The sequence below is a fragment of the Oncorhynchus keta genome, chromosome 12 (genome assembly GCF_023373465.1).
Source record: "Oncorhynchus keta strain PuntledgeMale-10-30-2019 chromosome 12, Oket_V2, whole genome shotgun sequence".
In the NCBI taxonomy this organism is placed as follows: domain Eukaryota; kingdom Metazoa; phylum Chordata; class Actinopteri; order Salmoniformes; family Salmonidae; genus Oncorhynchus; species Oncorhynchus keta.
The window spans coordinates 22772120-22799638 of NC_068432.1; the positions used below are offsets into that span (position 1 = coordinate 22772120).

Genomic DNA, 27519 nt, shown 5'->3' on the forward strand with positions numbered 1-27519 from the left:
TCGCTCTGTCTGTCTCGCTCGCTCTCTCGCTCTGTCTGTCTCGCTCGCTCTCTCGCTCTGTCTGGCTCGCTCTCTCTCGCTCTCTCGTTCTGTCTCGCTCTCTCGTTCTGTCTCGCTCTCTCGTTCTGTCTCGCTCGCTCGCTCTCTCGCTCTGTCTGTCTGGCTCGCTCGCTCGCTCTCTCGCTCTGTCTGTCTGTCTGTCTCGCTCTCTCGCTCTGTCTGTCTCTCGCTCGCTCGCTCTCTCGCTCTGTCTGGCTCGCTCGCTCGCTCTCTCGCTCTGTCTGTCTCGCTCGCTCTCTCGCTCTGTCTGTCTCGCTCGCTCGCTCTCTCGCTCTGTCTGTCTCGCTCGCTCTCTCGCTCTGTCTGTCTGTCTCGCTCGCTCGCTCTCTCGCTCTGTCTGGCTCGCTCGCTCGCTCTCTCGCTCTGTCTGGCTCGCTCGCTCTCTCGCTCTGTCTGGCTCGCTCGCTCGCTCTCTCGCTCTGTCTGGCTCGCTCGCTCTGTCTGTCTCGCTCGCTCGCTCTCTCGCTCTGTCTGGCTCGCTCGCTCGCTCTCTCGCTCTGTCTGGCTCGCTCGCTCGCTCTCTCGCTCTGTCTGTCTCGCTCGCTCGCTCTCTCGCTCTGTCTGTCTCGCTCGCTCGCTCTCTCGCTCTGTCTGTCTCGCTCGCTCGCGCTCTCGCTCTGTCTGTCTCGCTCGCTCTGTCTGTCTCGCTCGCTCTCTCTCTCGCTCTGTCTGTCTCGCTCGCTCGCTCTCTCGCTCTGTCTGTCTCGCTCGCTCGCTCTCTCGCTCTGTCTGTCTCGCTCGCTCGCTCTCGCTCTGTCTGTCTCGCTCGCTCGCTCGCTCTCTCTCTCGCTCTGTCTGTCTGTCTCGCTCGCTCTCGCTCTGTCTGTCTCGCTCGCTCTCGCTCTGTCTGTCTGTCTCGCTCTCTCGCTCTGTCTCTCTGTCTCTCGCTCTGTCTCTGTCTCGCTCTGTCGGTCTGTCTCGCTCGCTCTCTGCTCTGTCTGTCTGTCTGTCTCTCTCGCTCGCTCTCGCTCTCTCTCTGTCTGTCTCGCTCGCTCGCTCTCGCTCTGTCTCTGTCTCGCTCTGTCTCTGTCTCGCTCTGTCTGTCTGTCTGTCTGTCTGTCTGTCTTAACATCCTTTTAAAAAATAATAATACTTTGCCTTGGACCATTTTGTATTGGTACAAATATTATATCAGTTAAGTTCTAAATGAACGTGTGTCCGTAATGAAGGGTTTTCAGACTTTTTAAAAAAGCTGGCTGGCTGGCTCTCAGTGCTTGCTTGACTGACATCCCAAACAATATCGCACATGTTAATGAGGAAAATAGTCTGTATCAAATTGTGCAGTTGCTGGACAAGTTCGAAGTTGGCAACTTTTTTGAAAGCACTACTTTTAGTATTAATCAAACAAATTAGTGCTTCAACATACAGAATTTTTAACTCATTCATGTATTATGATTTCTATCCACTTTGCCATTTCAGAGACACCGGTAAGTGCTTTCCTGCAGAGTCATAACTCCCCTGCCTAGTGATCCGACCATTGGTTTCCTTTTAACCAAACTGCTCATTGATTGTGCCATTATGAGTGAGTGACCTGCTGTAGGCTGGCCTTCCCTGCACGGTGGTGGCAAACCTGTGATGGTCCATCACGAGGGGGACTTCAGGAGGTTTAAGACCCAGTGAGACACTGATTACCTGGAGGAGAGTGGACTGAAATGGCTTTTTAGCCAGACCCTTGTGCTGATGTGCACGAAGGAAGCTGTGAAATGACAGGGCACAGAGGGTGCCGGGTAGAGGGATACTGTCTGCACTTATAGCTGGTATTTCCTTGCATCAGCAGTTAATGTTCTACCATATTTCTCTACTTTTATTAACCTTCTGCCTCTCCTCCAGACATGATGATGATAAGACGCTTATTTGAACAGCACTTCTCTCCGATGGGATGGGATTGGGGTGGTGCCAGGGAGTACTCTGATCATGCCAGTGCCAGCAGAGATCTAAGTTATGGCTGTGCCCTAGACACTGACTGCACCATGTCACTCACACTGTAATTATTTCCTGACCTGGCAACATGGTGGTCTGGACAGAGGATGAGTAGGCCTTCCAGTTGTCATTGGCCTAATGACCAGACCTAGAAAAAAGTGAAGTGTAAAAAATAAATAAGTGTTCTACAAGTCTATGGTTATGGAAAACCGGCCTTATTGTGTAGCAAGACATTTTGAAGAGACTTCTGGTGAGCACAGGATCTAAGTTCAGGGGTTATAGCTGGTCAATATTTCTATTGAATGACAATGCTGGAAGACCATTCTCTCCCCATACCCTACTCAGATTGTCCTATTCTGAAGCGGCCTCCTTCGTATGATAGAGATAGTGGAGAGGCTGGTTGCCAAATGTCATTTCAGGATATCCTTAGGAGGAGATGATATGAGGGGGACAGCTAGTTATTGACTTGTTAATTGTTTACTCCATGTGTAACTCTGTGTTGTCTGCTCACACTGCTATGCTTTATCTTGGCCAGGTCGCAGTTGCAAATGAGAACTTGTTCTCAACTAGCCTACCTGGTTAAATAAAGGTAAAATAAAATAAAAAAAATAATACATCAATACAATCAATTTAGCCTCAAGTAGATAATGAAACATGTTCAATTTGGTTTAAATAATGCAAAAACAGTGTCGGAGAAGAAAGTAAAAGTGCAATATGTGCTATGTAAGATAGCTAACGTTGCAGTTCCTTGCTCAGAACATGAGAATATATGAAAGCTGGTGGTTCCTTTTAACACGAGTCTTCAATATTCCCAGGTAAGAAGTTTTAGGTTGTAGTTATTATAGGACTATTTCCCTCTACCATTTGTATTTCATTAACCTTTGACTATTGGATGTTCTTATAGGCACTTTGGTATTGCCAGTGTAACAGTATAGCTTCCGACCCTCTCCTCGCTCCTCCCTGGGCACGAATCAGCAACACAACGACAACAGTCACCACATCGAAGCAGCGTTACCCATGCAGAGCAAGGGAAACAACCACCCCAAGGCTCAGAGCGAGTGAAGTTTGAAACGCTATTAGCGCCTGCTAACTAGCCAGCCATTTCACTTCAGTCACACCAGCCTCATCTCGGGAGTTGATAGGTTTGAAGTCATAAACAGCGTAATGCTTGACTCACAATGAAGAGCTGCTGGCAAAACGCGTGAAAGTGCTGTTTGAATGTTTACTCGCCTGCTTCTGCCTACCACCGCTCAGTCAGATACTTAGATACTTATATGCTCAGTCAGATTATATGCAACACAGGACACGCTAGATAATATCTAGTAATATCATCAACCATGTTTATCAATCAAATTGAATCGTTTACCTTTGATGAGCTTCGGATGTTTTCACTCACGAGACTCCCAGTTAGATAGCCAATGTTCCTTTTTTTTCAAAAATATTATTTTTGTAGGTGAAATAGCTCCATTTGTTCTTTACGTTTGGCTGAGAAATCACCTGGAAATTGCAGTCACAAACGCCTAAAAATATTCCAAATTAGCTCCATAATATCGACAGAAACATGGTAAACGTTGTTTATAATCAATCCTCAAGGTGTTTTTCAAATATCTATTCGATGATAATATCCACCGGGACAATTGGTTTTTCAGTAGGACCGATTGGAATAATGGCTACCTCTGTATTTTACGCGAGAGTCACTCTGGGAGCCATCAGGTGACCAGTTGCGCAATGTAGCCGCTTACGGGTATTCTTCAACATAAATGCGTAAAACTACGTCACAATGCTGTAGACACCTTGGGGAATACGGAGAAAAAAATAATCTGGTTGATAGCCCATTCACTGCTCAATAGGGACACATTGGAACGCAGAGCTTTCAAAAGATGAGTCACTTCCGTATTGGATTTCTCTCAGGCTTTCGCCTGCAATATCAGTTCTGTTATACTCACAGACATTTTTTTACAGTTTTGGAAGCTGTCAATTATATGCATATACTAGCATCTTGTTCTGACAAAATATCCCGTTTACTACGGGAATGTTATTTTTTCCAAAAATGAAAATACTGCCCCCTAGTCACAAGGTTAAACCACCGTTTCTAGGCCGTCATTGAAAATAAGAATGTGTAACTGACTTGCCTAGTTAAATAAATATTAAATATGTGTAAAAAGGCAAATCAGCGCTCAATAATACCGATTTTCGATTGTTATGACAACTTGAAATCGGCCCTAATTAATCAGCCATTCCGATTAATTGGTCGACCTCTACTTTCTATCCAAATCTACTAATAATATGCATATATTAGCAACTGGGCCTGAGTAGCAGGCAGTTTACTCTAGGCACCTTATTCATCCAAGCTACTCAATACTGCCCCTCCCAAAGACGTTAAAGCATAATTAATAAATATATTGATTCCACCCTCTTTACCCATTTGGAACCATTCTTGATGTTTTTCATGAGCTTAGTGGACCACCTCCACAACACCTCCCTGCGAGTCTGTGTGTCTTAATAATGCATTTAAGTATGCAACTTGTCTTTAGGAGTATGGCGGCCACAACTCCTCCATCCCCTATTCTGAATTTCAACAGACTAGAGCAGAGAAAGAGACCAGGAGGGCCTGTGGAAGGACTGGCTGTGGCAGCTGCCCCATTCTGGCTGTGCTACTCTGTAGACATAATGAGTCCTACTTGGGAGCCTTGCTAGGATGAAAGGACCTGAGCCTCCCCCTTGCCAGGGGTGTCTGTGTGCCTCACTGTAGGCCCCTGCCTATGGAATATAAGCTACTAGACTTGGAACAACCTCTCTCCCTCCAGTCACTGTCCTCTGGGCTGAGCTGGACTGACCTCACTTTGGGCCAAAAGTTCACTGTGCCACACACTGAGGACTGTAGCTGAAAGTCTTGTTAACTTCAGGAAGAGAGTGCAGTGCGCGTACTTTGTTGGCAGGGTTTTATTGTGTTAACTACCAGGGAGGTGATCTGCAGAGTGCAGACTTCCCTGGTTGGTTTCTTTGTCCCTGAACCTGTGGAGGGGAAGCAGCTGATTTGTATCTCAGTAGGGCATGGCTGGATGGCGTATGATCCGGCCTCATGTTTGAAAACAGGGCTCACCCAGCAGGTGTCATGGAAATGGAAAAACAAGTATTTAACAACTGTCCTCTGATTCTCTACCTCATTGTGAATGCATGGGCAGTTCTTTTATCAGGCCTCTGGTAATAAGTTATCTTCCAAAAAAAAAACTATCCAATAACACTTTTCCTCTCAGCCCCAGGGATCTGGCTGAGCAACTCCATTCATTTACTAATCCATGCATCCCAGTAAGGGTTTTAATTAGGGCTGGGCAATAGGGATGCACGATATATTGGTGAACATATCGGAATTGTATGATATTAGCTAAAAATGCCAACGTCAGTATCGGTCGATGTCTAGTTTAACTCTCCGATGTGCAAAACCGATGTCGAAGCTGACGTGCATACCTCCAGTTGAAGTTGGAAGTTTACATAGATTTAAACTCAGTTTTTCACAATTCCTGACATTTAATTGTAGTAGAAATTCCCTGATTTAGGTCAGTGAGGATCACCACTTTTATTTTAAGAATGTGAAATGTCAGAATAATGGTAGAGGGATTGATTTATTTCAGATTTTATTTTTCATCACATTCCCGGTGGGTCAGAAGTTTACATACACTCAATTAGTATTTGGTAGCATTGCCTTTTTAAATTGTTTAATTTCGGTCAAATGTTTTGGGTAGCCTTCCACAAGCTTCCCACAATACGTTGGCTGAATTGTGGCCCAGTCCTCCTGACAGAGCTGGTGTAACTGAGTCAGGTTTGTAGGCCTCCTTGCTCGCACACACCTTTTCAGTTCTGCCCTCCAATGTTCTAAAGTATTGAGGTCAGGACTTTGTGATGGCCACTCCAAAACCTTGGCTTTGTTGTCCTTAAGCCATTTTGCCACAACTTTGGAAGTATGCTTCGGGTCGTTGTCCATTTGGAAGAATCATTTGCGACCAAGCTTTAACTTGCTGATTGATGTCTGGAGATGTTGCTTCAATATATCCACATACTTTTCCTGCATCATGCCATCTATTTTGTGAATTGCACCAGTCCCTCCTGCAGCAAAGCACCCCCACAACATGATTCTGCCACCGCTGTGCGTGTTCTTCGGCTTGCAATCCACCCCCTTTTTCCTCCAAACATAACGATGGTCATTATGACCAAACAGTTCTATTTTTGTTTCATCAGACCAGAGGACAATTTTGCAAAAAGTACAATCTTTGTCCCCATGTGCAGTTGCAAACTGTAGTCTGGTTTTTTTATGGCGGTTTTTGAGCAGTGGCGTCTTCCTTGCTGAGCGGCCTTTCAGGTCATGTTGATATAGAACTCGTTTTACTGTGGATATAGATCATTTTGTATCTGTTTCCTCCAGCATCGTCACAAGGTCCTTTGCTGCTGTTCTGGGATTGATTTGCACTTTTCACACCAAAGTATGTTTATCTCTAGGAGACAGAACACGTCTCCTTCCTGAGCGGTATGAGGGCTACTATTGTTTGTATAGATGAATGTGGTACATTCAGGCATTTGGAAATTGCTCCCAAGGATGTACCAGACTTGTGGAGGTCTGAGGTCTTGGCTGATTTTCTCATGATGTCATGCAAAGAGGCACTGATTTTGAAGGTAGGCCTTGAAATAGTTTGTTAACAAGACATTTGTGGAGTGGTTTAAAAATGATTTTTAAAGACTCCAACCTAAGTGTATGTAAACCTCTGACTTCAAACGTAGGTACATGATGTAAAGACGCCACGTAAAATGTTGCGTTCTGTGCAACACAGCATTCCTCAGCAGTTCTCTACACTCCTTAGATGTATACCCCTTTAGCTAAGCTCAAGGCTTCGTCCTCATCCTTCTGTCTCGTTTGTTTGTTTGGACATCGGTAGGAAAGCCAGTAATGCGCACCATGCATCAAATTATCTGACCACAAGAAGCAGGATACCCAGAGCAGACACAGAGCTAATGTGTGTGCGTCTGCGTTGGCATGTGTGTATTAGGCTAGACTGTGTCGCACATCCAAAATCTGGAACTCCTGAAATATTTGAGTTGTATAATGAGAACTCAAGCAGAGGAGGATGTAACATCAATCCCAGCCCTCCTCAATGCCATAGATAATCTGGTGTTTGTGAGATTAACGATGGACCAGAGCTGGATGGAAATGAGTTTAGAGAGTGATCGTGATTCAGAGAGGGCTCTCCATAATCTTCAAATCCCTCCATTTACAGACCTGGCTGAGGTCACTGGGACCAGCTTTCTGGCGCTCATCCAGAGAGCAGCCTCTGGCATCCAGCTGTACCATGTCATGCCACGAAGCCTTTCTGCCCGTCTGTCTGACTGACCGGCCATTTGTTTTGCTAGTTATTTCAGCCCTCAAATGTTATTTGCTTTTTGCAAGTTATAGGCCATTGCTGCTGCTGCCTTACCATTTTATCATTAATGACAGGGTGCAGTCGACACACACACACTTTCTTATACACTTTTCCACCCTTTCACACAGACAATTTACTAGGTACAGCCATCAGATCAGCAGACCTGATTTAGAGTACATTAAAGTTAACGATCACTCATTCGGTTAAAAAGGGATAATATTTTTTCGCCTCTGCCAAATTTGTACTTGATTGCAGATGCTTTGTGGGCTGTCACTTTAAAGACTGGGTGCATCCGCGAGACAAAACAAGAGATGCGTCTAAGCGTTGCACTATTAGTGTGTTTGTGTTGTGCCCTGAAAACCGATGGAGCGGAAAAGAGCCTCTGGTGAAACTAGTTTCAGTGTGGAGCCATCTGATGGTGTTGATTTATGAAGGTAGTGGGCATCACTCTGATCAGCGGTGGAAAGGCAGTGTGGAGTCATCTGATGGTGTTGATTTATGAAGGTAGTGGGCATCACTCTGATCAGCGGTGGAAAGGCAGTGTGGAGTCATCTGATGGTGTTGATTTATGAAGGTAGTGGGCATCACTCTGATCAGCGGTGGAAAGGCAGTGTGGAGTCATCTGATGGTGTTGATTTATGAAGGTAGTGGGCATCACTCTGATCAGCGGTGGAAAGGCAGTGTGGAGTCATCTGATGGTGTTGATTTATGAAGGTAGTGGGCATCACTCTGATCAGCGGTGGAAAGGCAGTGTGGAGTCATCTGATGGTGTTGATTTATGAAGGTAGTGGGCATCACTCTGATCAGCGGTGGAAAGGCAGTGTGGAGTCATCTGATGGTGTTGATTTATGAAGGTAGTGGGCATCACTCTGATCAGCGGTGGAAAGGCAGTGTGGAGTCATCTGATGGTGTTGATTTATGAAGGTAGTGGGCATCACTCTGATCAGCGGTGGAAAGGCAGTGTGGAGTCATCTGATGGTGTTGATTTATGAAGGTAGTGGGCATCACTCTGATCAGCGGTGGAAAGGCAGTGTGGAGCCATCTGATGGTGTTGATTTATGAAGGTAGTGGGCATCACTCTGATCAGCGGTGGAAAAGATGTTTGTACAGTAAGTCTGGGCCATAGCACAGATGGTAGTATGACAAATGTGTCTGTGAAAAAAGATCTGGTTAATGTAATTGTCAGTTTAATTTCCCTGACATTAGTATTTAGTGGTTACAACAGCTTTTCTGGATATGAATATGCCATTGCTGGCATGTTTGTTTGTTTTCTTCTTGTAGATCCATAGTGGATCTCTATTTTGTTCAGTTCACACTGAGTAAAGGCGTAATCATGCTTCGGTTCGGCTGGCGCCTAGCCGAACCAAACGAGTGTGCTTGATCGAGCTGGGCCATATGGACAAAAATGTATGTTGTGATGATAAATTGGCTGAATTCAATTTTATATTTTTTATCCTTTAAACTGCTAATAGTTTGTTAAACTTCTTGATGCACCCAACCCGTTACGGGATCATCTTCATCAATCCGCTGAATTGCAGAGCACCAAATTAAATTATTAAAAATATTTAATTTTCATGAAATCACAAGTGCAATATAGCAAAACACAGTTTAGCTTGTTGTTAATCCACCTGGCGTGTCAGATTTAAAAAAATATTTTCTGCGTTTATGTAAGGACATCTCTTTCAGTAGACAAAACATTAAACAGCTAGCAGCCAAGTAGAATCGTCACGAAAGTCAGAAAAGCAATAAAATGAATCTCTTACCTTTTGATCTTCGGATGTTTGTACTCACGAGACTCCCAGTTACACAATAAATGTTCCTTTTGTTCCATAAAGATTTTTAAAAAAAAATCCAAAATACCTCCATTTGGTTGGCCAGGTAAGAAATCCACAGGCTCGAGCGGTCAAGACCGGGCAGATGAAAATTCCAAATAGTATCTGTAAAGTTTGTAGAAAAATGTCAAACGTTTTTTATAATCAATCCTCAGGTTGTTTTTATAATATATTATAATATTTCAACCGGGAGCTTCTTCAATAGGAGAGAGAGAGAAAATGTCTGCTCCAAGCTGTTGCGCATGCAAAACGCTACTGGCACCCAGCCATCCAATGATGCGATGTCATCTTTCTCGCTCATTTTTTCAAAATACAAGCCTGAAACTATGTCTAAAGACTTCACACTATGGGGAATCTGGTTGATATCCCTTTAAATGGAGCGATGGCAGGCTATGGAACCGAGAGCTTTCAGGAAAAACGGCACTTCCGGGTTGGATTTCCCTCTGGTTTTTGCCTGCAATATATCAGTTATGTTATACTAAGAGACAATATTTTGACAGTTTTGGAAACTTTAGTGCTTTCTATCCTAATCTGACAATTATATGCATATTCTAGATTCTAGAATAGTACGTTTTTCATCCAAACATCAACATTCTGCCCCCTACACTCAACAGGTTAATGAGACAATTGATGGCTACAACCATCAATCATCCAAATTTGCAAACTTATTTCATTTTAAACGTCACATTTCTCTAGTAATAGGCAACTTATCGTAATGAACAATATCAGCAAAAGGCCTGCTATAAGTGATCGGTATGGTTGGTGTCAAGCATTTTCAGCTTATCTTTCCAGCTCTAGTGCTTGCATACTCCCTTAAAAGACCTTCGTTTGAAAAACAAGAAAAAAGCAGCAATGGCACTTTGTCCATTTTGAGATGCCATAACCCGTCTCGATATAGTCAGAATTAATATAAGGTAACTCAAATCTGTCATTCATTTTTACATTTCTTGCCGAGGAGGTCTTAGTCACGCAATTTTGCATATAATTAAGATGTTTGGTGCAGTATTTCTCAAGGTATATGAAAATGATTAGTCTCTCGTTGAATGACAGTTATTTGAAGAATTCCTACTGTTGACCAATCATCGACAAAGGGGCGGGGACTTGGGCTACTAACTTAACTTTGCCTGAGGAAAAAATGTGTGCATGAAGAGCCGAAACAATAAATGTCACAAAAAGGGAAGCGGAAGCATGTGTAAGCGGTGTGAAATGGCTAGCTAGGTAGCAGGGTGTGCGCTAATAGTGTTTCAATCTTTGACGTCACTCGCTCTGAGACCTTGAAGTAGTTGTTCCCCTTGCTCTGCAAGGGCTGTGGCTTTTGTGGAGCGATAGGTAACGATGCTTTGGGGGTGATTGTTGTCTGTGGACAGAGGGTCCCTGGTTCGAGTCCAGGTTAGGGGGAGGAGAGGGACGGAAGCTATGCTGTTATACATGCGGATGCCTTAAGATGGAATAGGAGGTAGGGCTGGGAATTGCCAGGGACCTCATGATACGATACTTCGGTGCCGATACAATATGTATTATGATTCTATGTGTTGCATTTGGATATTGTGATTTGATGTTCCCACCATATTGCTCACTAGGTCTGCTGCAAAGAGATTAGTTTTGATCAGTCATGGAAATAAGTGCTGATAACATGTTAGCTCGCTATTTAAAAAGACTGAACAAGCTGTGGAATGAAAACTTTTTGGTGCAGCTACATCCAACGTATTTTATTTTTCACAAGTTGATACTTGGAGTCAAAGTATCGACTATAATAATGTCATCAAAAAATATTGCATATGCAACTATCGATTCCTCTCCCACATCACTAATAAAAGATCTAACCATTCACTCTTTCTGTATATTGGCTTCAATCTTATCGCTCCTTTCAGATTTCAGATTTCTTTTTTTCCCTATCCCCTCTCTTTCTTGCCCTATTCTTCTGTCTACCCCCCACACACATTCTTTCTCTCTCTCTCCTTCAATCTTATTGCTCCTTTCAGCTCTCTGTTATTCCCTATCCCCTCTCTCTCGCCCTATTCATCTGTCTACCCCCCCCCCTGCTCACGCTCTCTTCTCATTTCTCTTCTGTCACTAGAAACACCGACACACGCAGCAAAAAGTTTTCCGAAGCTCCTTGTCTTGTTTCCCAAGGTCTTGTTAGAGCAGCAAAGCCCCAGCGGAATATCATAGCTCCGTGTGTTGAAATTTTAATCAAAAGGAAATGGGGCGGCACAATCTTGCTTCCTCTTAGCAGGATCTGCACAGATGGACTCGTCGGTCCTCGTCAGAGCAGAGGGGAAAGACTCTCACCGTGACATTTTGAGAGCGGCTCTCTTGAACTGAGGCTTGATCTCGGCGCCTGGCTCAGTACAGGAAGTGTGGCAGTGAGTCTAAGCTGGTGAATAATAAGGTTACCTGTCTGTCAGAGATGATTTCCTCAGCTTGCTTTGTCTGTAAGGATAAAGTAAATCTCAACATACAGCAGCAGAAGGATCATCAGATGCACAGTGATAAAGTCAGAGCTTTTCAAGAGGATTTGTCGTGAAATACTTTGACTGAGCCTTTTTAATTGGTTTTTGTGCCAATTAACAAGTGTCTGTTCTGCATGTATTGTAGGCATACTGTTTTCAACCTGCTTATTTAGCAAAGTAATCTGATATACAATGTCTCTGACAGGGATAAAAGCAATATATCGTAATGTAGACCTAACCCTGTAACATTAGGCTGAGTATACAAAACGTTAGGATCGCCCAGGGCTTTTGTGGTGACTGTATTACCGCCACACCGACGGTCACGAGTCATGAAGGCAGTCAAATTCCACGTGACCGCTTAGTCACGGTAATTAGGCTTTTCCAAGCTCTGATGCTGTTGATGGTCATAAGTCACCTACCAAACTTTTGAACTGCCTGGTACTCAGGACTCTATTGTCCTTCTAATCACTCTGACACCAATGGAAATGAAAAGTGAAAATCAATCAAACACTTGAGCTCATGTTGTGCATGCATTTCTATAGGCTATGCAATTGCATGAAAAAACAGTGATGGCATCTATTAAAAAGAGGATTCAATCAGCTTTCTGTAGACTAGGCCTACTATTTTTTTTTCTCAACTTTCCTAATATTAAGCGCAATGCTTCTCTTTACAACAGGAGTATAGCCTACCTGGCTGGCATGAAAATGATCCATGGGAAATGCGTCACCATTCGCTATTTAAGTGCTTAGATGACACTTTTTGTTCCCTTCCCCGGTTTCGACACAGGTTAATGGTCCATTTTAAATAAATACAACTTTTTTTTTTTTTAAATCACATGTCTTATTTAGTATATGCAAAATCGAGATTAAATCAAGAATAGTCTGATGGGTAACTATCACTTGTGAATTATATATTATCACTTGGGAATGATGCCCAGCATAGGCCTGCCTATATGTTTAGGTAAGGTTTGTATTACAGCTGAAGTGACCAAATAACTTCTTAAATTAAGCACAATAATCCACTTTACAAGGGGTGTGGAGACTAACTGGCACACATAAGCAGCACATGATTTTCATGTTTGGGGAAGACAATTTTCATCTTAATAATACACCTTTATAATAAAAGCATTCCATGGTTAATTGTGTTTGCGGTCACTTTTTCATAATTGTGTTTTCGCGCTAATGGAACATTTGCGCTTATAGCCTACTGCTGTGTGTGCAATGTGATTATGCATGTAATGCTTTTATTATAATGTGAAGAAATAGCCTAATTTGTAAACATTTTAAGCTAAATGTTCTGATCTGTTACGTTAGCCTCATTGCGAGGGAAAAATATACTTTTTTTTTATGCTAGTGGTTGTATTAATTTGGGAGCTATCGCATCCCACAACTGTCCCAGACGGTTTGGAATATTTATTTATCGCAGGTCGACTTTTGTACTATGGGGGATAGTAGATTGACATAGGCTAGGCCTACTCATCTTGTTGGCTGATGACGTTAAGTGGACTGTAATTCCAATATCTTCAACATGCAGTTGCCTCCCCCGATGTGTCTATGCGAAAGACCCAATCACGTGATAGAGAGCCATGTGAGAGGTGCTTCGGAGCACAGCACTCAGGGAGAAGGGAATTGTAATGATTATATTGGCCGCAAAAGGAATGGTATGTTTTTAGGGTGCATTATGGCCACACCACCGGGAATTTCGAGGCATCAAGTGTGTCAAATTGTTACGAGACTGAAGTGTGTGCAGTCCGTGAAAAAAAACAATGCGGACTTCAAGTGACTTTTTTCAAATCCTCATTAGTCGCATCATGCAGCCTTACAATGTATTAAAAATCTGAACATATATAGCCCCAATGTTTGAAGAACAACTAAAAGTTACATTAATAACTCTAAATTAAGCATAGGACGGTAGCGTCCCACCTGGCCAACATCCGGTGAAATTGCAGAGCGCGAAATTCAAATTACAGCATTATAAATATTTAACTTAAAATCAAAAGTGTAATACATCAAAAGCTTAACTTGTTAATCCTGCCGCTGTGTCAGATTTCAGAAATGCTTTATGGCGAAAGCACACCATGCGATCATCTGAGGACAGCACCCCGCATACAAAAGCATAAATCATATTTCAAGGCAGGTGCGCCAAAGTCAAAAATATATAAATGCCTTTGATCTTCTTCTGTTGGCACTCAAAGGTCCCAGATACATCACGAATAGTCCTTTTGTTCAGTAATGTCCATTAAAAACTCAGTTTAGCTGGCTCGCTTCAGTCAATAATCCACCCAGTTTCCCTCCATCGAAATGCATACAAAATGAATCCCAAACGTTAGTAATAAACTTTTCTAAACAAGTCAAACAACGTTTTAATCAAACCTTAGGTACCCTAATTTGTAAATAAACGATAAGATTTAAGACTGAGAATCTGTATTGTCTTTACCGGAGAAAAATACCAAAGAACGCACTCTCTTCCGCGCACTTGGAAACACTACAGCCAAAATGGGAGCCACTGAGAAAAAACACAATTTCTGGCTAATTTTTCCAAAAACCAGCATGAAACTCTTTCTAAAGACTTGACATCTAGTGGAGGATTTTGCCTTGTGTTAAGTGACAGCCATTGAAAACAGTAGACTGAATTTTTTTTTTTTTTTTTTTTGGGGGGTTGTCCTCGAGGTTCCGCCTGCTATGTCAGTTCTGTTATACCCACAGACATCATTTTAACAGTTTTAGAAACTTTAGAGTTTTCTATCCAGATCAACCAATTATATGCATATCCTAGCTTCTGGGCCTGAGTAACAGGCAGTTTACTTTGGGCATGCTTTTCATCCAGATGTGAAAATACTGCCCCCTACCCAAGAGGTTAACCGCTTCAAATCATTTGGAGACCATATCCTTTCTATTTTATTCAGCTTTGTTCAATTGTATTCTTCATACTATAAAAAATGCCACAGAATTCTAAGTGAATCTTGTCTACTAAATTGACTAGTATAGCCCATAGCCATATGGCGTAGCCAGATCAGGACCTAACGGTAAGGACAACTTATGCTATTCTGTTCTTCTGAAATAGACTATACTTTCTTCATACCAATTTGTAAGTCGCTCTGGATAAGAGCGTCTGCTAAATGACTTAAATGTAAATGTAAATATCATGTTTATTTAAATCTGTCTAAAATAAATGGATTTGTTGTGAAGCTGTAGGGTATATGACATGGATTTATTAGACATTTTATAATGTAGATGTTCCGAAGGTTAGCATCGGTGTGGAAGCCAGGAGATGCTAAATGTGTATGTTAATTAACGGTCAATTACTGTGAGATGGTCAAGGGGATAACTGCGATCACCAGCTGACCAAATTCCATCACCCCCACAGCCCTTGGAACACCTCCCTAATATTGAGTTGCTCCCCTCCTTTTGCAGTCAGAACAGCCTGAATTCGTTGTGGCATGGACTCTACAAGGTGTCAAGCGTTGACTACAATACTTCCCACAGTTGCCATTTTGGATGGATGTCTTTGAGTGGTGGACCATTCTTGATACACACAGGAAACTGTTGAGGGTGAAAAACCCAGCACCGTTGCAGTTCTTGACACGCTCAAACCGGTGCGTCTGGCCACTACTACCATACCCTGTTCAAAGGCACTTGAGTCTTTTTTGTTTTTCCCATTCCCACTCTGAATGGCACACACACACAATCCATGTCTCAATGCTTAAAAATCTGTCTTTAACTAAGCTGTTTGGTGCAGTATTTCTCAAGTACATTTTTAAAAGTAAATGATTAGTCTCTTGTTGAGTGACACACTTAATTGAAGAATCCCTACTGTTGACCAATCACCGACAAAGGGGTGTAGACTTCGGCTGCTAACTTAACCTTGCCTTGAGAAAAAATGTTGTGTGTATGATAGAGATGAAACGGTATGAACATTTCATATCACGATTATAGTGACCAAAATTATCACAGTTATCAATATTATCGCGGTGTTGTTAAAATGTGATGGGAAATGTTCAAAAAGTACAGACACACACACACACACACACACACACACACACTGAAATCATTTCACCAAGTTTTATATTGAAAACCAACGAACAACAAATTAATTTGGTCCTCTTAGAAGGCTGAAAAATCTCCAGAGCGCGCTGTCACTGCCTTCCGCCATGTTTTCACACAAATCATAACCCACATTGCATGCTGCGCCTGCTTCAGACTGTTGATAACTTTGGTTGATGCTGGACAGTATTTCCTGTGAGTTTTTCAACCCGTAAAAATCAAACACTGTTTTAATGATAATACTAACCATCGGAAATTTTACCATGGTTTATCGTGAAACCGGTAACCGTTTCATCCCTAGTGCACGAATAGCCGAAACAAAATGTCATAATATATGCACAAATTGTTTTGCCTGGGAAGCATGCGGACGCCTTAAGATGGTTTAGGCTGTAGGGCTGGGAATTGCCTGGAACCTCATGATACGATAATATCATGATACCGAGGTTGCCGATACAGTATTGCAATTCTCACGATTTATATTTGATATTGTGATTTGATGTCCCCAACATATTGGTCACTATATGTATGCTGCAGAGATGAAAGATCATGAGAAAATTAGTTTTGATCAGTCATGAAAATGAAAGTGCTGATAACATGTTAGCTCACAATTGAAAAAAGGTTTTATAAATAATTTTATACATTTTACAAGTTAATACTTGGAGTCAAAGTATGGATATTATGTTTCTTTGACCTGTCTCGTCCTCTTAATCTACACTGATTGAAGTGGATTTAAGGGATCATAGCTTTCACCTGTTCAGTCTCATGGAATGCAATATATATTTATACAGTGCTTTTCAATAGGTCTCAAAGTGCTTTACATTGTAGTCTGGGTGTAACTCAACCATCTACCACCAATGTAAAGCACCCACCTTTTAATAAACTTGTTTTGTATTCATGAATTAAGGCTTACTTTTCTCAGTGTCTCTACCTATTAGCAGCTCTGGTTGAGTGTTTACAGGCCACTCAATGGGTTTGAGTGTAGGCATTGAAACCAGAACCTCCCTCTCATGCCTCTCTCTGTCCAGGTTACTGAAGAAAAGGAATCTTAACAGTTACGTTTCCTTGCATGTGGGCTAGAGCCTGGGGGGACATGGAGTAGCTGGAGATAATGGCCTCCAGACCACGTACAGTACCTGTTGGAAAGTGGACCGTGTGGTGTTTTGGTGACCTCTGGCCAATGTGCATTGTTATCAGTACTGTGTACTTAGGCCCCTCAGCTGTTTGACAAATGGATTAGTACGTAATAAACAGGGACCTGACCAGAACTACTATTCACTATACTATAGCCTATCTACTCTCACTCTCACTCACTCACTCACTCACTCACTCACTCATAATTGTTTAAACTTTTACATAAGCCTTTGATGTATCATCTGTTTGAGAGAAAGGGCTAGCCTAATTGCCTACATACATTGCAAGTGCCTGTTATACTATTGGAGGTTGAGTGACCTGGAGGGCTCTCTGGATCAGTTGCCCTCACCTACCAGGAAGTTGTATTTGTGAGTTTGGTTGTTTGTTTCTCGTCTCAGGGATATTGTTTAGCAGCCTGATTTTAATAATGAATTGTATTCCATGCAATTAGACTTGCCATTTGAATTAACAATGTTCTACTCATTGCGTCCTCCCATTGAGGTAATTATTTCCCTATTGTGTTGTGAACCAAATTTGGGACATCTGAACTCTGAAAGGATAGATTTTAGAGCATGAAAGAGGAAGTGGTAATGGCTAAATCACTGCATTTGCATTTTTCAAAGTGTTAGAAAAGTGTGTGTGTGTGCGCAAGCCTTTGGATTGATATTCTCCGAGGTGTCAATTGAATTTCCATTGTTTAAACTTTGTAGCACTCAAACCTCTCACTGCTCTCTCACCTCATCGCCGATGGACCTCCTACCTGACACCCAATGTGTGTCCCCCCCCGCTCAAAGAGACTGATGTTAGGTATTGTGCAGCCTCATGTGAATAACCTCTTTATTGCATTGAAAGACCAGTGTGTGCAGCTATTGAGTGTCTGAGCCGTTTGTGCGCGTGCGTGATCAAGACCTCCCTTTCCACCATCCCAGCCTGTCAACAGAACAGGCACCATACACAGCTTGGATAATGTGTTAAACATAAATTAATTTCTTAATACTTTGTCTTCATTCCTTCCCCTTTTCCACTTCTGCTGTCATAAGAACAGCCTCTGTGAAACGGTGACCAGCGTAGCAGCAAATTAGGGGCACTTGAAGGAGTTTACGTTTCTTTATAATTATAACTGATGGCATTTTTGCTCAAATCGACTAAGGAGAATGGGGTTAATTTAAATCAATCAAGCATGGGCATCTGTGTTTGAGTCTTAAAAAAACAAAAACAAAACATAATGACTAGTGATGGGGAGGTGGATAAAGTAGAGTATTGCAATATTATTTTTTACAATATTATATAGATTCTGAGACTCCCGAGTATTGAGTTGCTAGGTACATAATGTTTACGAAAATGGCTCTAAAACATTTTTGTCCTATAGCTTGTTCTCCATCTTGTAATTTAAATGGTGAGCCAACATGTTTTCAGCACTTATTTCCATGACTGATTAACACTTGTTTTTTCATGGCTCTCTCTGACATATACAGTGCATTGGGAAAGTATTCAGACCCCTTCACTTTTTCTACATTTTGTTATATCGTGCATCCCTAGCTGTAACATATCGGTGAACATATCGGAATCGGCTGATATTAGCTAAGAATGGCAACATCGGTATCGGCCCAATGTCTGTCTAGTTTAACACACATGTTAAAAAAGGATGTCAAAGCTACCGTGCTTACCTATACAATTTAGGTACATGACGTAATGACGCCACGTAAAATGTTATACATGCAACACAGCATTCCTGACCTAGCCCACACAATGTCTGATGTGTGGATCAAGCAGTCAACAAGTCAAGCAGTCATTTGAAAGAGTAAGAACATTTCAGCGAGAACTCAAAGGCAAAATCCATTAACGCCAAGGTAATAGAGTTCATTGCCCTTAAATCAACCGTTCTCTGTCGTGGGTGATGTTGGCTTGCGCCGACTGGTCGAGCACTGGTACACCAAGTGCGCTTTTTTTCAGATGTTGCCCTACCAGAGTTGCACAGTAATAGCGTCACTTCTATTCGCTTCACGACATACATACTATGGAACGCTGTTTGGGTCTTTGTGTGTCAAAAAAGATACAGTAGCACTGTCAAAGCTGTACAAAAAAGTCTGCAAACACCAGCCACGAATGATATGTTTACAATACCGCGTTGGTAATAAAGCATCATTTGTTCAACCGCAAAGTCCACTTGTGCCAAATCTTTATTGTGGCTAGCTTCACATAGATGGATCCGACCACCATTAATCGAATAAGAACTGTCTTATGAATTAGGGTTATTTTAAATGACACATATAATAAGCAGCTAACTATAGTTTTGATATGTTTTTGGGGAAGAACATTGTTTGCATCCATGAGCTAGCTAGCTTTAAAAAAAAATAATAATAATAATGACCAGCACTGTATGCGCGCGAGACTACTTTACCAGCATCATAGCATATGTATCGATGAATCATTGTGACATGAGTGAGTGTAATAACTACTTAAAAAAATTATGAACGCCTTAAATTAATGTGACGTGCAGTCATTCATGTCCTGATTGGCCAACAAGCTTATTTGACATGTCAAATAGTGTTATTTGACGTGTATAGTTTTGACACGGAAAGACTCAAACGGCATTCCATTTGTTCCACTGAACAAGTGAACAAAGAAACAGCACAGCAAGTAAGTGAAAGAAATAGGTTTTGAATATGTTTTACTGGTAATGGGGACATGCGTAAATGCCAACAAAATAACTTTTTGCTCTGTGTGGGTGTGTGTGTGTGTGTGACCTTAACTAGACAAGTCAGTTAAGAACAAATTCTTATTTACAATGACTGCCCGAGTGACGCTGGGTCAATTGTGCGCCACCTTATGGGAGTCCCAATCACGGCCAGATGTGATACAGCCTGGATTCGAAACAGGGACTGTTACGCCTCTTGCACTGAGATGCAGTGCCTTAACACACACATGAACGCTGTGCTCTAACTATTTAACTGTGCTATAATGCTTTAAAGGTCGCTAAAATTTTAAATATCTGTTATCGGTATCTTTTTTTTGCAAGGAAAATATCGGTATCAGCCAAAAGTGTCATATCGGTCCATCACTAGTTACAACCTTATTCTAAAATGTATTCATTTGTTTTTCCCCCTCATCCATCTACACCCAATACCCCATAATGACAATGCAAAAAGTTTTTTTGAATTTTGGGAAAATATTACAAATAAACTGAAATATCACATTTACATATTCAGACCCTTTACTATAGTTTGTTGATGTACCTTTGGCAGCGATTACAACTTTGAGTCTTCTTGGGTATGATGCTATAAGCTTTGCATACCTGTATTTGTGGAGTTTCCCCCATTCTCTACAGATCCTCTCAAGCTCTGTAAGGTTTGATGGAGAGTGTTGCTGCTGTCGTGGAAATTTCCTGTATTACCAAATGAGTAGAGTTACAAACCACACACCAGTCAGAGTTATACGTAAACTTCATCTTTAATAATATGAGCTTTACAATAGCCCTTTGACTTTCAACAACTCACGATATATAATGAATTGTTGAGAGTCCCAACATAATGGCAACTGAGATCTTTTATAGCAAAGATACACCCCTCTCAACTTACATGACGAACCACAGATCTTTGGAACGCTTCACAAAAAGGGCCTTTTACTTGAGAAAGGAGTATCCCTTAGCCAGATTGCATTCGCTATAAATTATTGCTCAGTTTGGTCTCTAAAACGAGGTTCTAATCTCGTTCCTGGTACTTCATAGTACCAAAACATTACTTCATCCAAGGCATAACTCAATTGTCAACTCTATATACTCCCCTTTCGCCCCACTCCTGGACAAGCTTACTGAGGGGAGTGACTTGTGCACAGAGGGGAGTGACTTGTGGAGTCAATTAATTGGTTCCCCCCTTAATCACGCCATCCCTTCACATGGTTTAACAGATACATTCACATATGAAGACAATGTTCCATCCTGTCCTCTTCCCTTTCTGATATGTAAAAGACAAGCCTGACCTATCCCCTCTCTGGGCCCCAAATGACTGAGCCCTAGCTTAGAAAAAAGTGCAACTGCCAACACTATAGTCCAAAAGGATACATTCTAATGACAAGTATCTCACATAAGCATATTAGATCAATAAAACATGTTATTTATCTATGTTACCCAACTAATTCTGATTCCTCCGCCACACAGCACAACTATTTTAAGTTATCTCCAGAGATGTCCGCTCGAGTTCAAGTCTGGGCTCTGGCTGGGCCACTCAAGGACATTCAGAGACTTGTCCCGAAGCCACTCCTGTGTTGTCTTGGCTGTTGTGGAAAATCACATGAAACCTCATGCTTTCTTAAATCTGCACAGCCAACTAATTGCCTTCTACACACTATCTGCTGACTGCCACGTATACAAAAAGGATGGGCTTCTCTATAAAAGCTGAGAACCGACACTTCGTTGAGCTTTCAACTATGCAGTGTTGAGTGGATGGTTGATAATCCATTTTTGCAAATCTTTATAATCGTTTTTAAAAGTATCTGCAATTTCTCTCGTCTTATAGAATTGCTACCATAGTGCTTAGGGTCGTTGTCCTGTTGGAAGGTGAACCTTCACCCCAGTCTGAGTTTCTGAGCACTCTGGAGCAGGTTTTCATCAAGGATCTCTCTGTATTTTGCTCCGTTCATCTTTCCGTTGATCTTTACTAGTCTCCCAGTCCCTGCCGCTGATAAACATCCGCACGGCATGAGGCTGCCACCCATGCTTCACGGTAGTGATGGTATTAGCCAGGTGATGAGAGGTGCATGTTTCCTCCAGACATGTCACTTGGCATTAAGGCCAAATAGTTCATTCTTGGTTTCATCAGACCTGAGAATCTTGTTTCTCATTGTCTGAGAGTCTTAGGTGCATTTTGGCAAGCTCCAAGCGGTTTGTCGTGTGCCTTTTATTGATGAGTGGCTTCCGTCTGGCCACTCATCAAGACCTAATTGGTGGAGTTCTGCAAAGATGGTTGTCCTTCTGGAAGGTTCTCTCATCTCCACAGAGGAACTCTGGGGCTCTGTCAGAGTGACCATCGGATTCTTGGTCACCTTCCTGACCAAGGCCTTTCTCCCACAATTGCTTAGTTCGGCCTAGGCGGCCAGCTCTAGGAAGAGTCTTGGTGGTTCCACACTTCCATTTTAAGAATGATGGAGGCCACTGAGTTCTTGTGGACCTTTTAATGCTGCAGAAATATTTTGGTACCCTTCCCCAGATCTGTGCCTCGATACAATCCTGTTCCAGCTCTACGGACAATTCCTTCAACCTCATAGCTTGGTTTTTGCTCTGACATGTACTGTCAACTGTTCAATTTTGAGTCTCATAGCAAATAGCCTGACTACTAATGTAAATAAGCTATTTCTGTTTATTTTAAATTTTTATTTGTAATACATTTGCAAAAATGTCAACCTTTTTCTGGTTTGATATTATGGGATATTGTGTGTAGATTGAGTGTCAATGTATTACATTTTAGACATAATAAAAAGTGAAGGGGTCTGAATACATTTTGCAAATGCACTGTAGTGGGTATGTTTGGAATGTCAATTCCCAGCCCTAATATTGACAATCAGTAGACTAAATGTTTTTTTTTTTTTGCCAAGTTCTCTGCAGTTGGTTAATGGACAACTGTTTTTCATTATCTGGTTGTTTCTGGTATGCTTTCAGAATGTGAGAATGTTAGCTACTTTAGCATCAAGCCTGACTGGCTCTAGCAGAAGGGTTGCTGGTTTCTTAGATGTCTTGATGTGCGACCCTTTGTTCCCGTGTGTGTGTGTGTGTGTGTGTGTGTGTGTGTGTGTGTGTGTGCAATTTACCCTCTGTGCATATGTCCTGATGTGTGACTCCCTGTTGCTGTGTGTTTTGGCAGGGATTGAACGTCAGGCCCCGGGATAATGCCCAGCTGGGGCGGGACGGCATGCGAAGGAAAGACTGGCACGACTACGATGCAATTAGGAGAGACGCTACTCGCTCTGGTAGGACAGAACTTCAGGAAGTCCCTCCCCCATATTCACTTTTTAGTTTGAGGTTTGAAGCCCACAACTAATATACTACGATAACAAATGATTCCTCACAAGACACGTGTGTAGGAACATGAGCTTTTTTGAAAACAGTGTGATTGTATCACAAAACCATTAAAATTGATGTGCTCGACAGACTGCAAGACATTTCCAAGTTCCTTATGGTTCATTCAGCAGGTACTGTACTTCATACCGACGATATTTTACCTGACATTAAGTCCATGTACTTTCACGGTCTGTCAGAGAAAAGCAGATGTTTGGCGCAAGGCATTTTGTTCCTAGTCTTCCTCAAACAGCATCGTTGCACTCTTGTCTGTTCTCTCGGTGTGTGTGTGTGTGTGTGTGTGTGTGTGTGTGTAGGTAACGGCGAGCAGGGGAAGCCTTTTCCGCTGACCGACGCTGACCGGGTAGACCAGGCCTACAGGGAGAATGGGTTCAACATCTACGTCAGCGATAGGATCTCCCTCAATCGCTCTGTCGCAGACATCCGGCACCCAAAGTGAGTGTCTTTTTCGCTTTTTATTACCCCACTTGTCAACTCACACATTCCTCCCTAAAGATGAGTATAGTTTAGTCACAGTTGTTTCACATTCTCCTGATGATGCATAAGCAAAATAACTAAGGTGTTTATCTCCTAATGGCTTGGTGTAATTTGTATTTCATTCCTATTTGAAGATGTAGCTACTTTCCTTATAAGCCAATGAGTGAAAGGGTACTATGCTTTAGCTTTAATCATGTATTTAGCTTTCTTTCAAATCGCTGTTGGGTCGGTGCCATGAATCCTCTTAGACCAGTTTTCCCAGTATTTTGTATGTCTCTGACATATGAACACAGTTTTTCCCAGAGGACATACTTGTCGGACTCTTCACCTCTTCCCTACTTACTCTCTCTTCTCTCCAAACTCTGTCACTTTTCTCTTCATGTCCTTTACACAGACAGGAGCTGTCAATTGGGACCTTGAGTTGCATTTACCTTAACAATTCAGCAGGAGTCTTCGTTCTCTGCTCTTTCCTTTCCCTGTTCTATGTCTATGAGGACAATTACAAAACCCTAACCAATACTCTGACCTTCTATTCCCCAGCTATGTTTTCGATGGGGAATCAATTGTGACCGACCGGCTCGAATCTAGCAACCCAGGCAACTAAAAGCAACTTTCTAAAACATTTTTGGTTCATTTCTAGCTAATGTTAAGCTAGCTGGCTAGCCAGTTCAAATAATGACCACAACATATAGTTAACAACGTCTTAACTTGTGCTAATTTGTATTCATTATTACAGGAAAATAAACATGCATCAAGATTACAAGTCAATGGCAAACTAATTATAGGAAATAGTTTACGTTTGTGAGTGTGACAAAATAAAAGCAGGGCATTCTACTGGCGATTTTTAGAACTTGGACACTTTCTTGTTGGCCTTACGTTATAACATAATTTGACTTTGGTGCAGGTCATGTTTTAATTCACATTACGGTCTCTGTTAACCTCTTGCTCCTACGCAGGCGTCCCATCTAGAGCTCTGGAAATGCAAATGCGCTACGCTAAATGCTAATAGTATTAGTTAAAAGTCAAACGTTCATTAAAATACACATGCAGGGTATTGAGTTAAAGCTACACTCGTTGTGAATCCAGGCAACAAGTCAGATTTTTAAAATGCTTTTCGGCGAAAGCATGAGAAGCTATTATCTGATAGCATGTAACACCCCAAAAGACCCGCAGGGGACGTAAACAAAATAATTAGCATAGTCGTCGCTACACAAACCTCACAAATAAAATATAAAACATTCATTACCTTTGACCATCTTCTTTGTTGGCACTCCTATATGTCCCATAATCACTATTGGGTCTTTTTTTCGATTAAATCGGTCCATATATAGCCTAGATATCGATCTATGAAGACTGTGTGATAAACGGAAAAAAATAGCGTTTCATAACGTAACGTCATTTTTTTTATTTCAAAAAGTCGACGATAAACTTTCACAAAACACTTAGAAATACTTTTGTAATGCAACTTTAGGTATTAGTACACGTTAATAAGCAATAAAATTCATCAGGAGGCGATGTCAATTCTATAGCTGTCCGTCTCGAAAAAATGTCTGGAGAGAGCTCGACCAAAACATCCGGTCGGAGACCGGAGGGAATCGGTTCCCTTGATTCGGTTTGACCAAGAATCAAAGCTGAATCAAATGACAAGACTCTATACATCGTGTGGAAGCTGTAGGCACTGCAACCTCGGCCTCATGTAATTCGGTTCACTTTGAACAATTCCTGGAAGTAGCGCAAGGATATTTATTTCCATTTTCAGTGATCAGATTTTCCTGCACTTTTCGATGAAACGCACGTTCTGTTATAGTCACAGCCGTGATTTAACCAGTTTTATAAACGTCTGAGTGTTTTCTATCCACACATACTAATCATATGCATATACTATATTCCTGGCCTGAGTAGCAGGGCGCTGAAATGTTGCGCGATTTTTAACAGAATGTTCGAAAAAGTAGAGGGTCGACTGAAGAGGTTAAACACACATTACATCAAATAAAATTGAAGTGTATTTGTCACATACACAGGACAAAGAAGGTGTACATAGTACAGTGAAATGGTACCTTGCATAGTGGAGTCTTTTAAGACATGTAGCTAGCTAAGCAATGACCCATAATCCCAACTCATGCTGTTACTACCTAGCATGAATCTGCAGGTAGCTAACCAACTAGATTCAATGTGTTAGCTAGCTAACATTAGGCTATAACAAGCCATGCATATGGCTCTGAGATACGAATAATATTACTACACAGATTGTACACAACTTTAGCTACCTAACAGCACACTTAAACTTGCAATGAAAACAATTTGCTGACAAAATTGGAAACATATAATATCTGAAAATGTTGCTAGCTAGACTAACCTGTATACATGGATGAAAGCTTCTCCCTCTGTCACGGATGCCATGGTTACTCTTAGTTTGAAGATGTAATCCGTTATACAACGGCCTTCTGTGTTCTCTTTACGACTCCCTCTGCATATTTGCAATCAAATGCCTGATTTTTGTCCATATCCTTAGCTATAAAAACATCCCCATAGCATGGTGCTGCCACCACCATGCTTCACTGTAGGGATGGTACCATGTTTCCTCCAGACGTGACGCTTGGCATTCAGGCCAGAGTTCAAACTTCTTCCATTTCAGAATGAGGCCACTGTTTTCTTGGACCTTCAATGCCTCGACACAATCCTGTCTCGTAGCTTTACGGACAATTCTTTCGACTTGATGGCTTGGTTTTTGCTCTGACATGCGCTGTCAACTGGGACCTTATATAGACAGGTGTGTGCCTTTCCAAATCATATCCAATCAATTGAATGTAACACAGGTGGACTCCTAGTTGTAGAAACATCTCAAGGATGATCAATGGAAACAGGATGCGCCTCAGCTCAATTTTGAGTCTCAAAGCAAAGGGTCTCAATACTTCTGTAAATAAGGTTTTTGTTTTTCATACATTTTCTAAAAAGCTGTTTTTCAGTTTGTAATTATGGGGTATTGTGTATTGATGGATGATGATAAAAAATATTGAATCCATTTTAGAATAAGACTGTAATGTACCAAAATGTGGAAGGCCAGAGGTCGGAATACTTTCCGAATGCACTGTATAATGAATTGTCACTGCCAGTAGAGAATAGCATGTTCCCTAAGCTGTTCCAGGGTATGTGTTGTCTGGGTCTTAGTATCCAGGGCCTTGTGGTTTCCTCTAGGTACATTTCCCCGAGCCTTTTTTTCAGTGAATAGAGCCTCTGAGGAACAGGCTGTTGCTATTCAGTGTTCTAGCAGTCTCCCTTGGAGCAGCCCGTTGATGTTCCTACAGCTATGGGAATCACAGGTTGGCCACATGGGTCCCTTAACTCCCTCTGATCTGCCTAATTTTTTAAATAAATTGTAATGAAGCGGCAGCTTATTGCCGGCCCGCCTTCGCTGTCACTCTTCCGGGCTCACTTTTACTTTAAAAAAAAAATATATATATTTGTCATTTTTTCCCCCTCTTCTACTCCCCCTCAATCCTTTGTAGCCCTGCTAAGGAGCCTGTGTAGTCTGGTTAGGGAGTAATTGCTTTCTCTTTTTCTCAATCTCTCTCTCTCTCAGCTCTTTCTGTCTACGTGAAAAAGTGAGGGATGATGAGGCTGTGGCAGAAGCTTGGCCTTCCAACGGCTGAAGTGACACCCAACTGTCACAGTCCCTGTCGTTCTGTGTCAGTTAGACCAATCAGCTGGCCACATCTGCTCGCCAATACCCAATCGGTGGCCCTGTCTGCCCTGGAGGCCCACACTCGCTTGGTGATTGGCATGTTGTCACCGCCAGAGGCGTGGAGCGGATATCTGATCTTGACACATTCGATTTGTTGATGTTTGCGCTGCGACAGAATTCCAATGAAGGAAGCCACATAATTCCACAGGGTGTAATACAATGCCAGGAAATGTGGGTGGGTTGGAAATTGGTTTGAGCAACACAAGTCTATCTCAGTTGTCTCTGTTTTACGACAAATTAGATTTGGGCTTGTCTTCTGCCCTAGCACTCATTCCACTCATGAACCAGAGACTGGCGGTGCTTATTCTGCCCCATCAAAGCACTTTCATTATCTGCAATGATTACTTCAATATACAGTAGTAATCATATTATATAATATC

The 27519-nt window shown here is 42.0% G+C and overlaps 1 protein-coding gene across 3 annotated transcripts in view; it reads left to right on the plus strand.

The window, feature by feature from the left end:
• Positions 1–27519, plus strand: part of LOC118391141 (polypeptide N-acetylgalactosaminyltransferase 10-like) — a 153323-nt gene that overhangs the window by 25128 nt on the left and 100676 nt on the right. For all 3 annotated transcript variants that reach the window (XM_035782198.1, XM_035782199.2, XM_035782197.2), the window contains exons 2-3: positions 22706–22811; positions 23217–23355. In XM_035782198.1, the coding sequence (XP_035638091.1) occupies positions 22706–22811; positions 23217–23355 (245 nt within the window). The remainder of the gene's footprint in view (positions 1–22705; positions 22812–23216; positions 23356–27519) is intronic.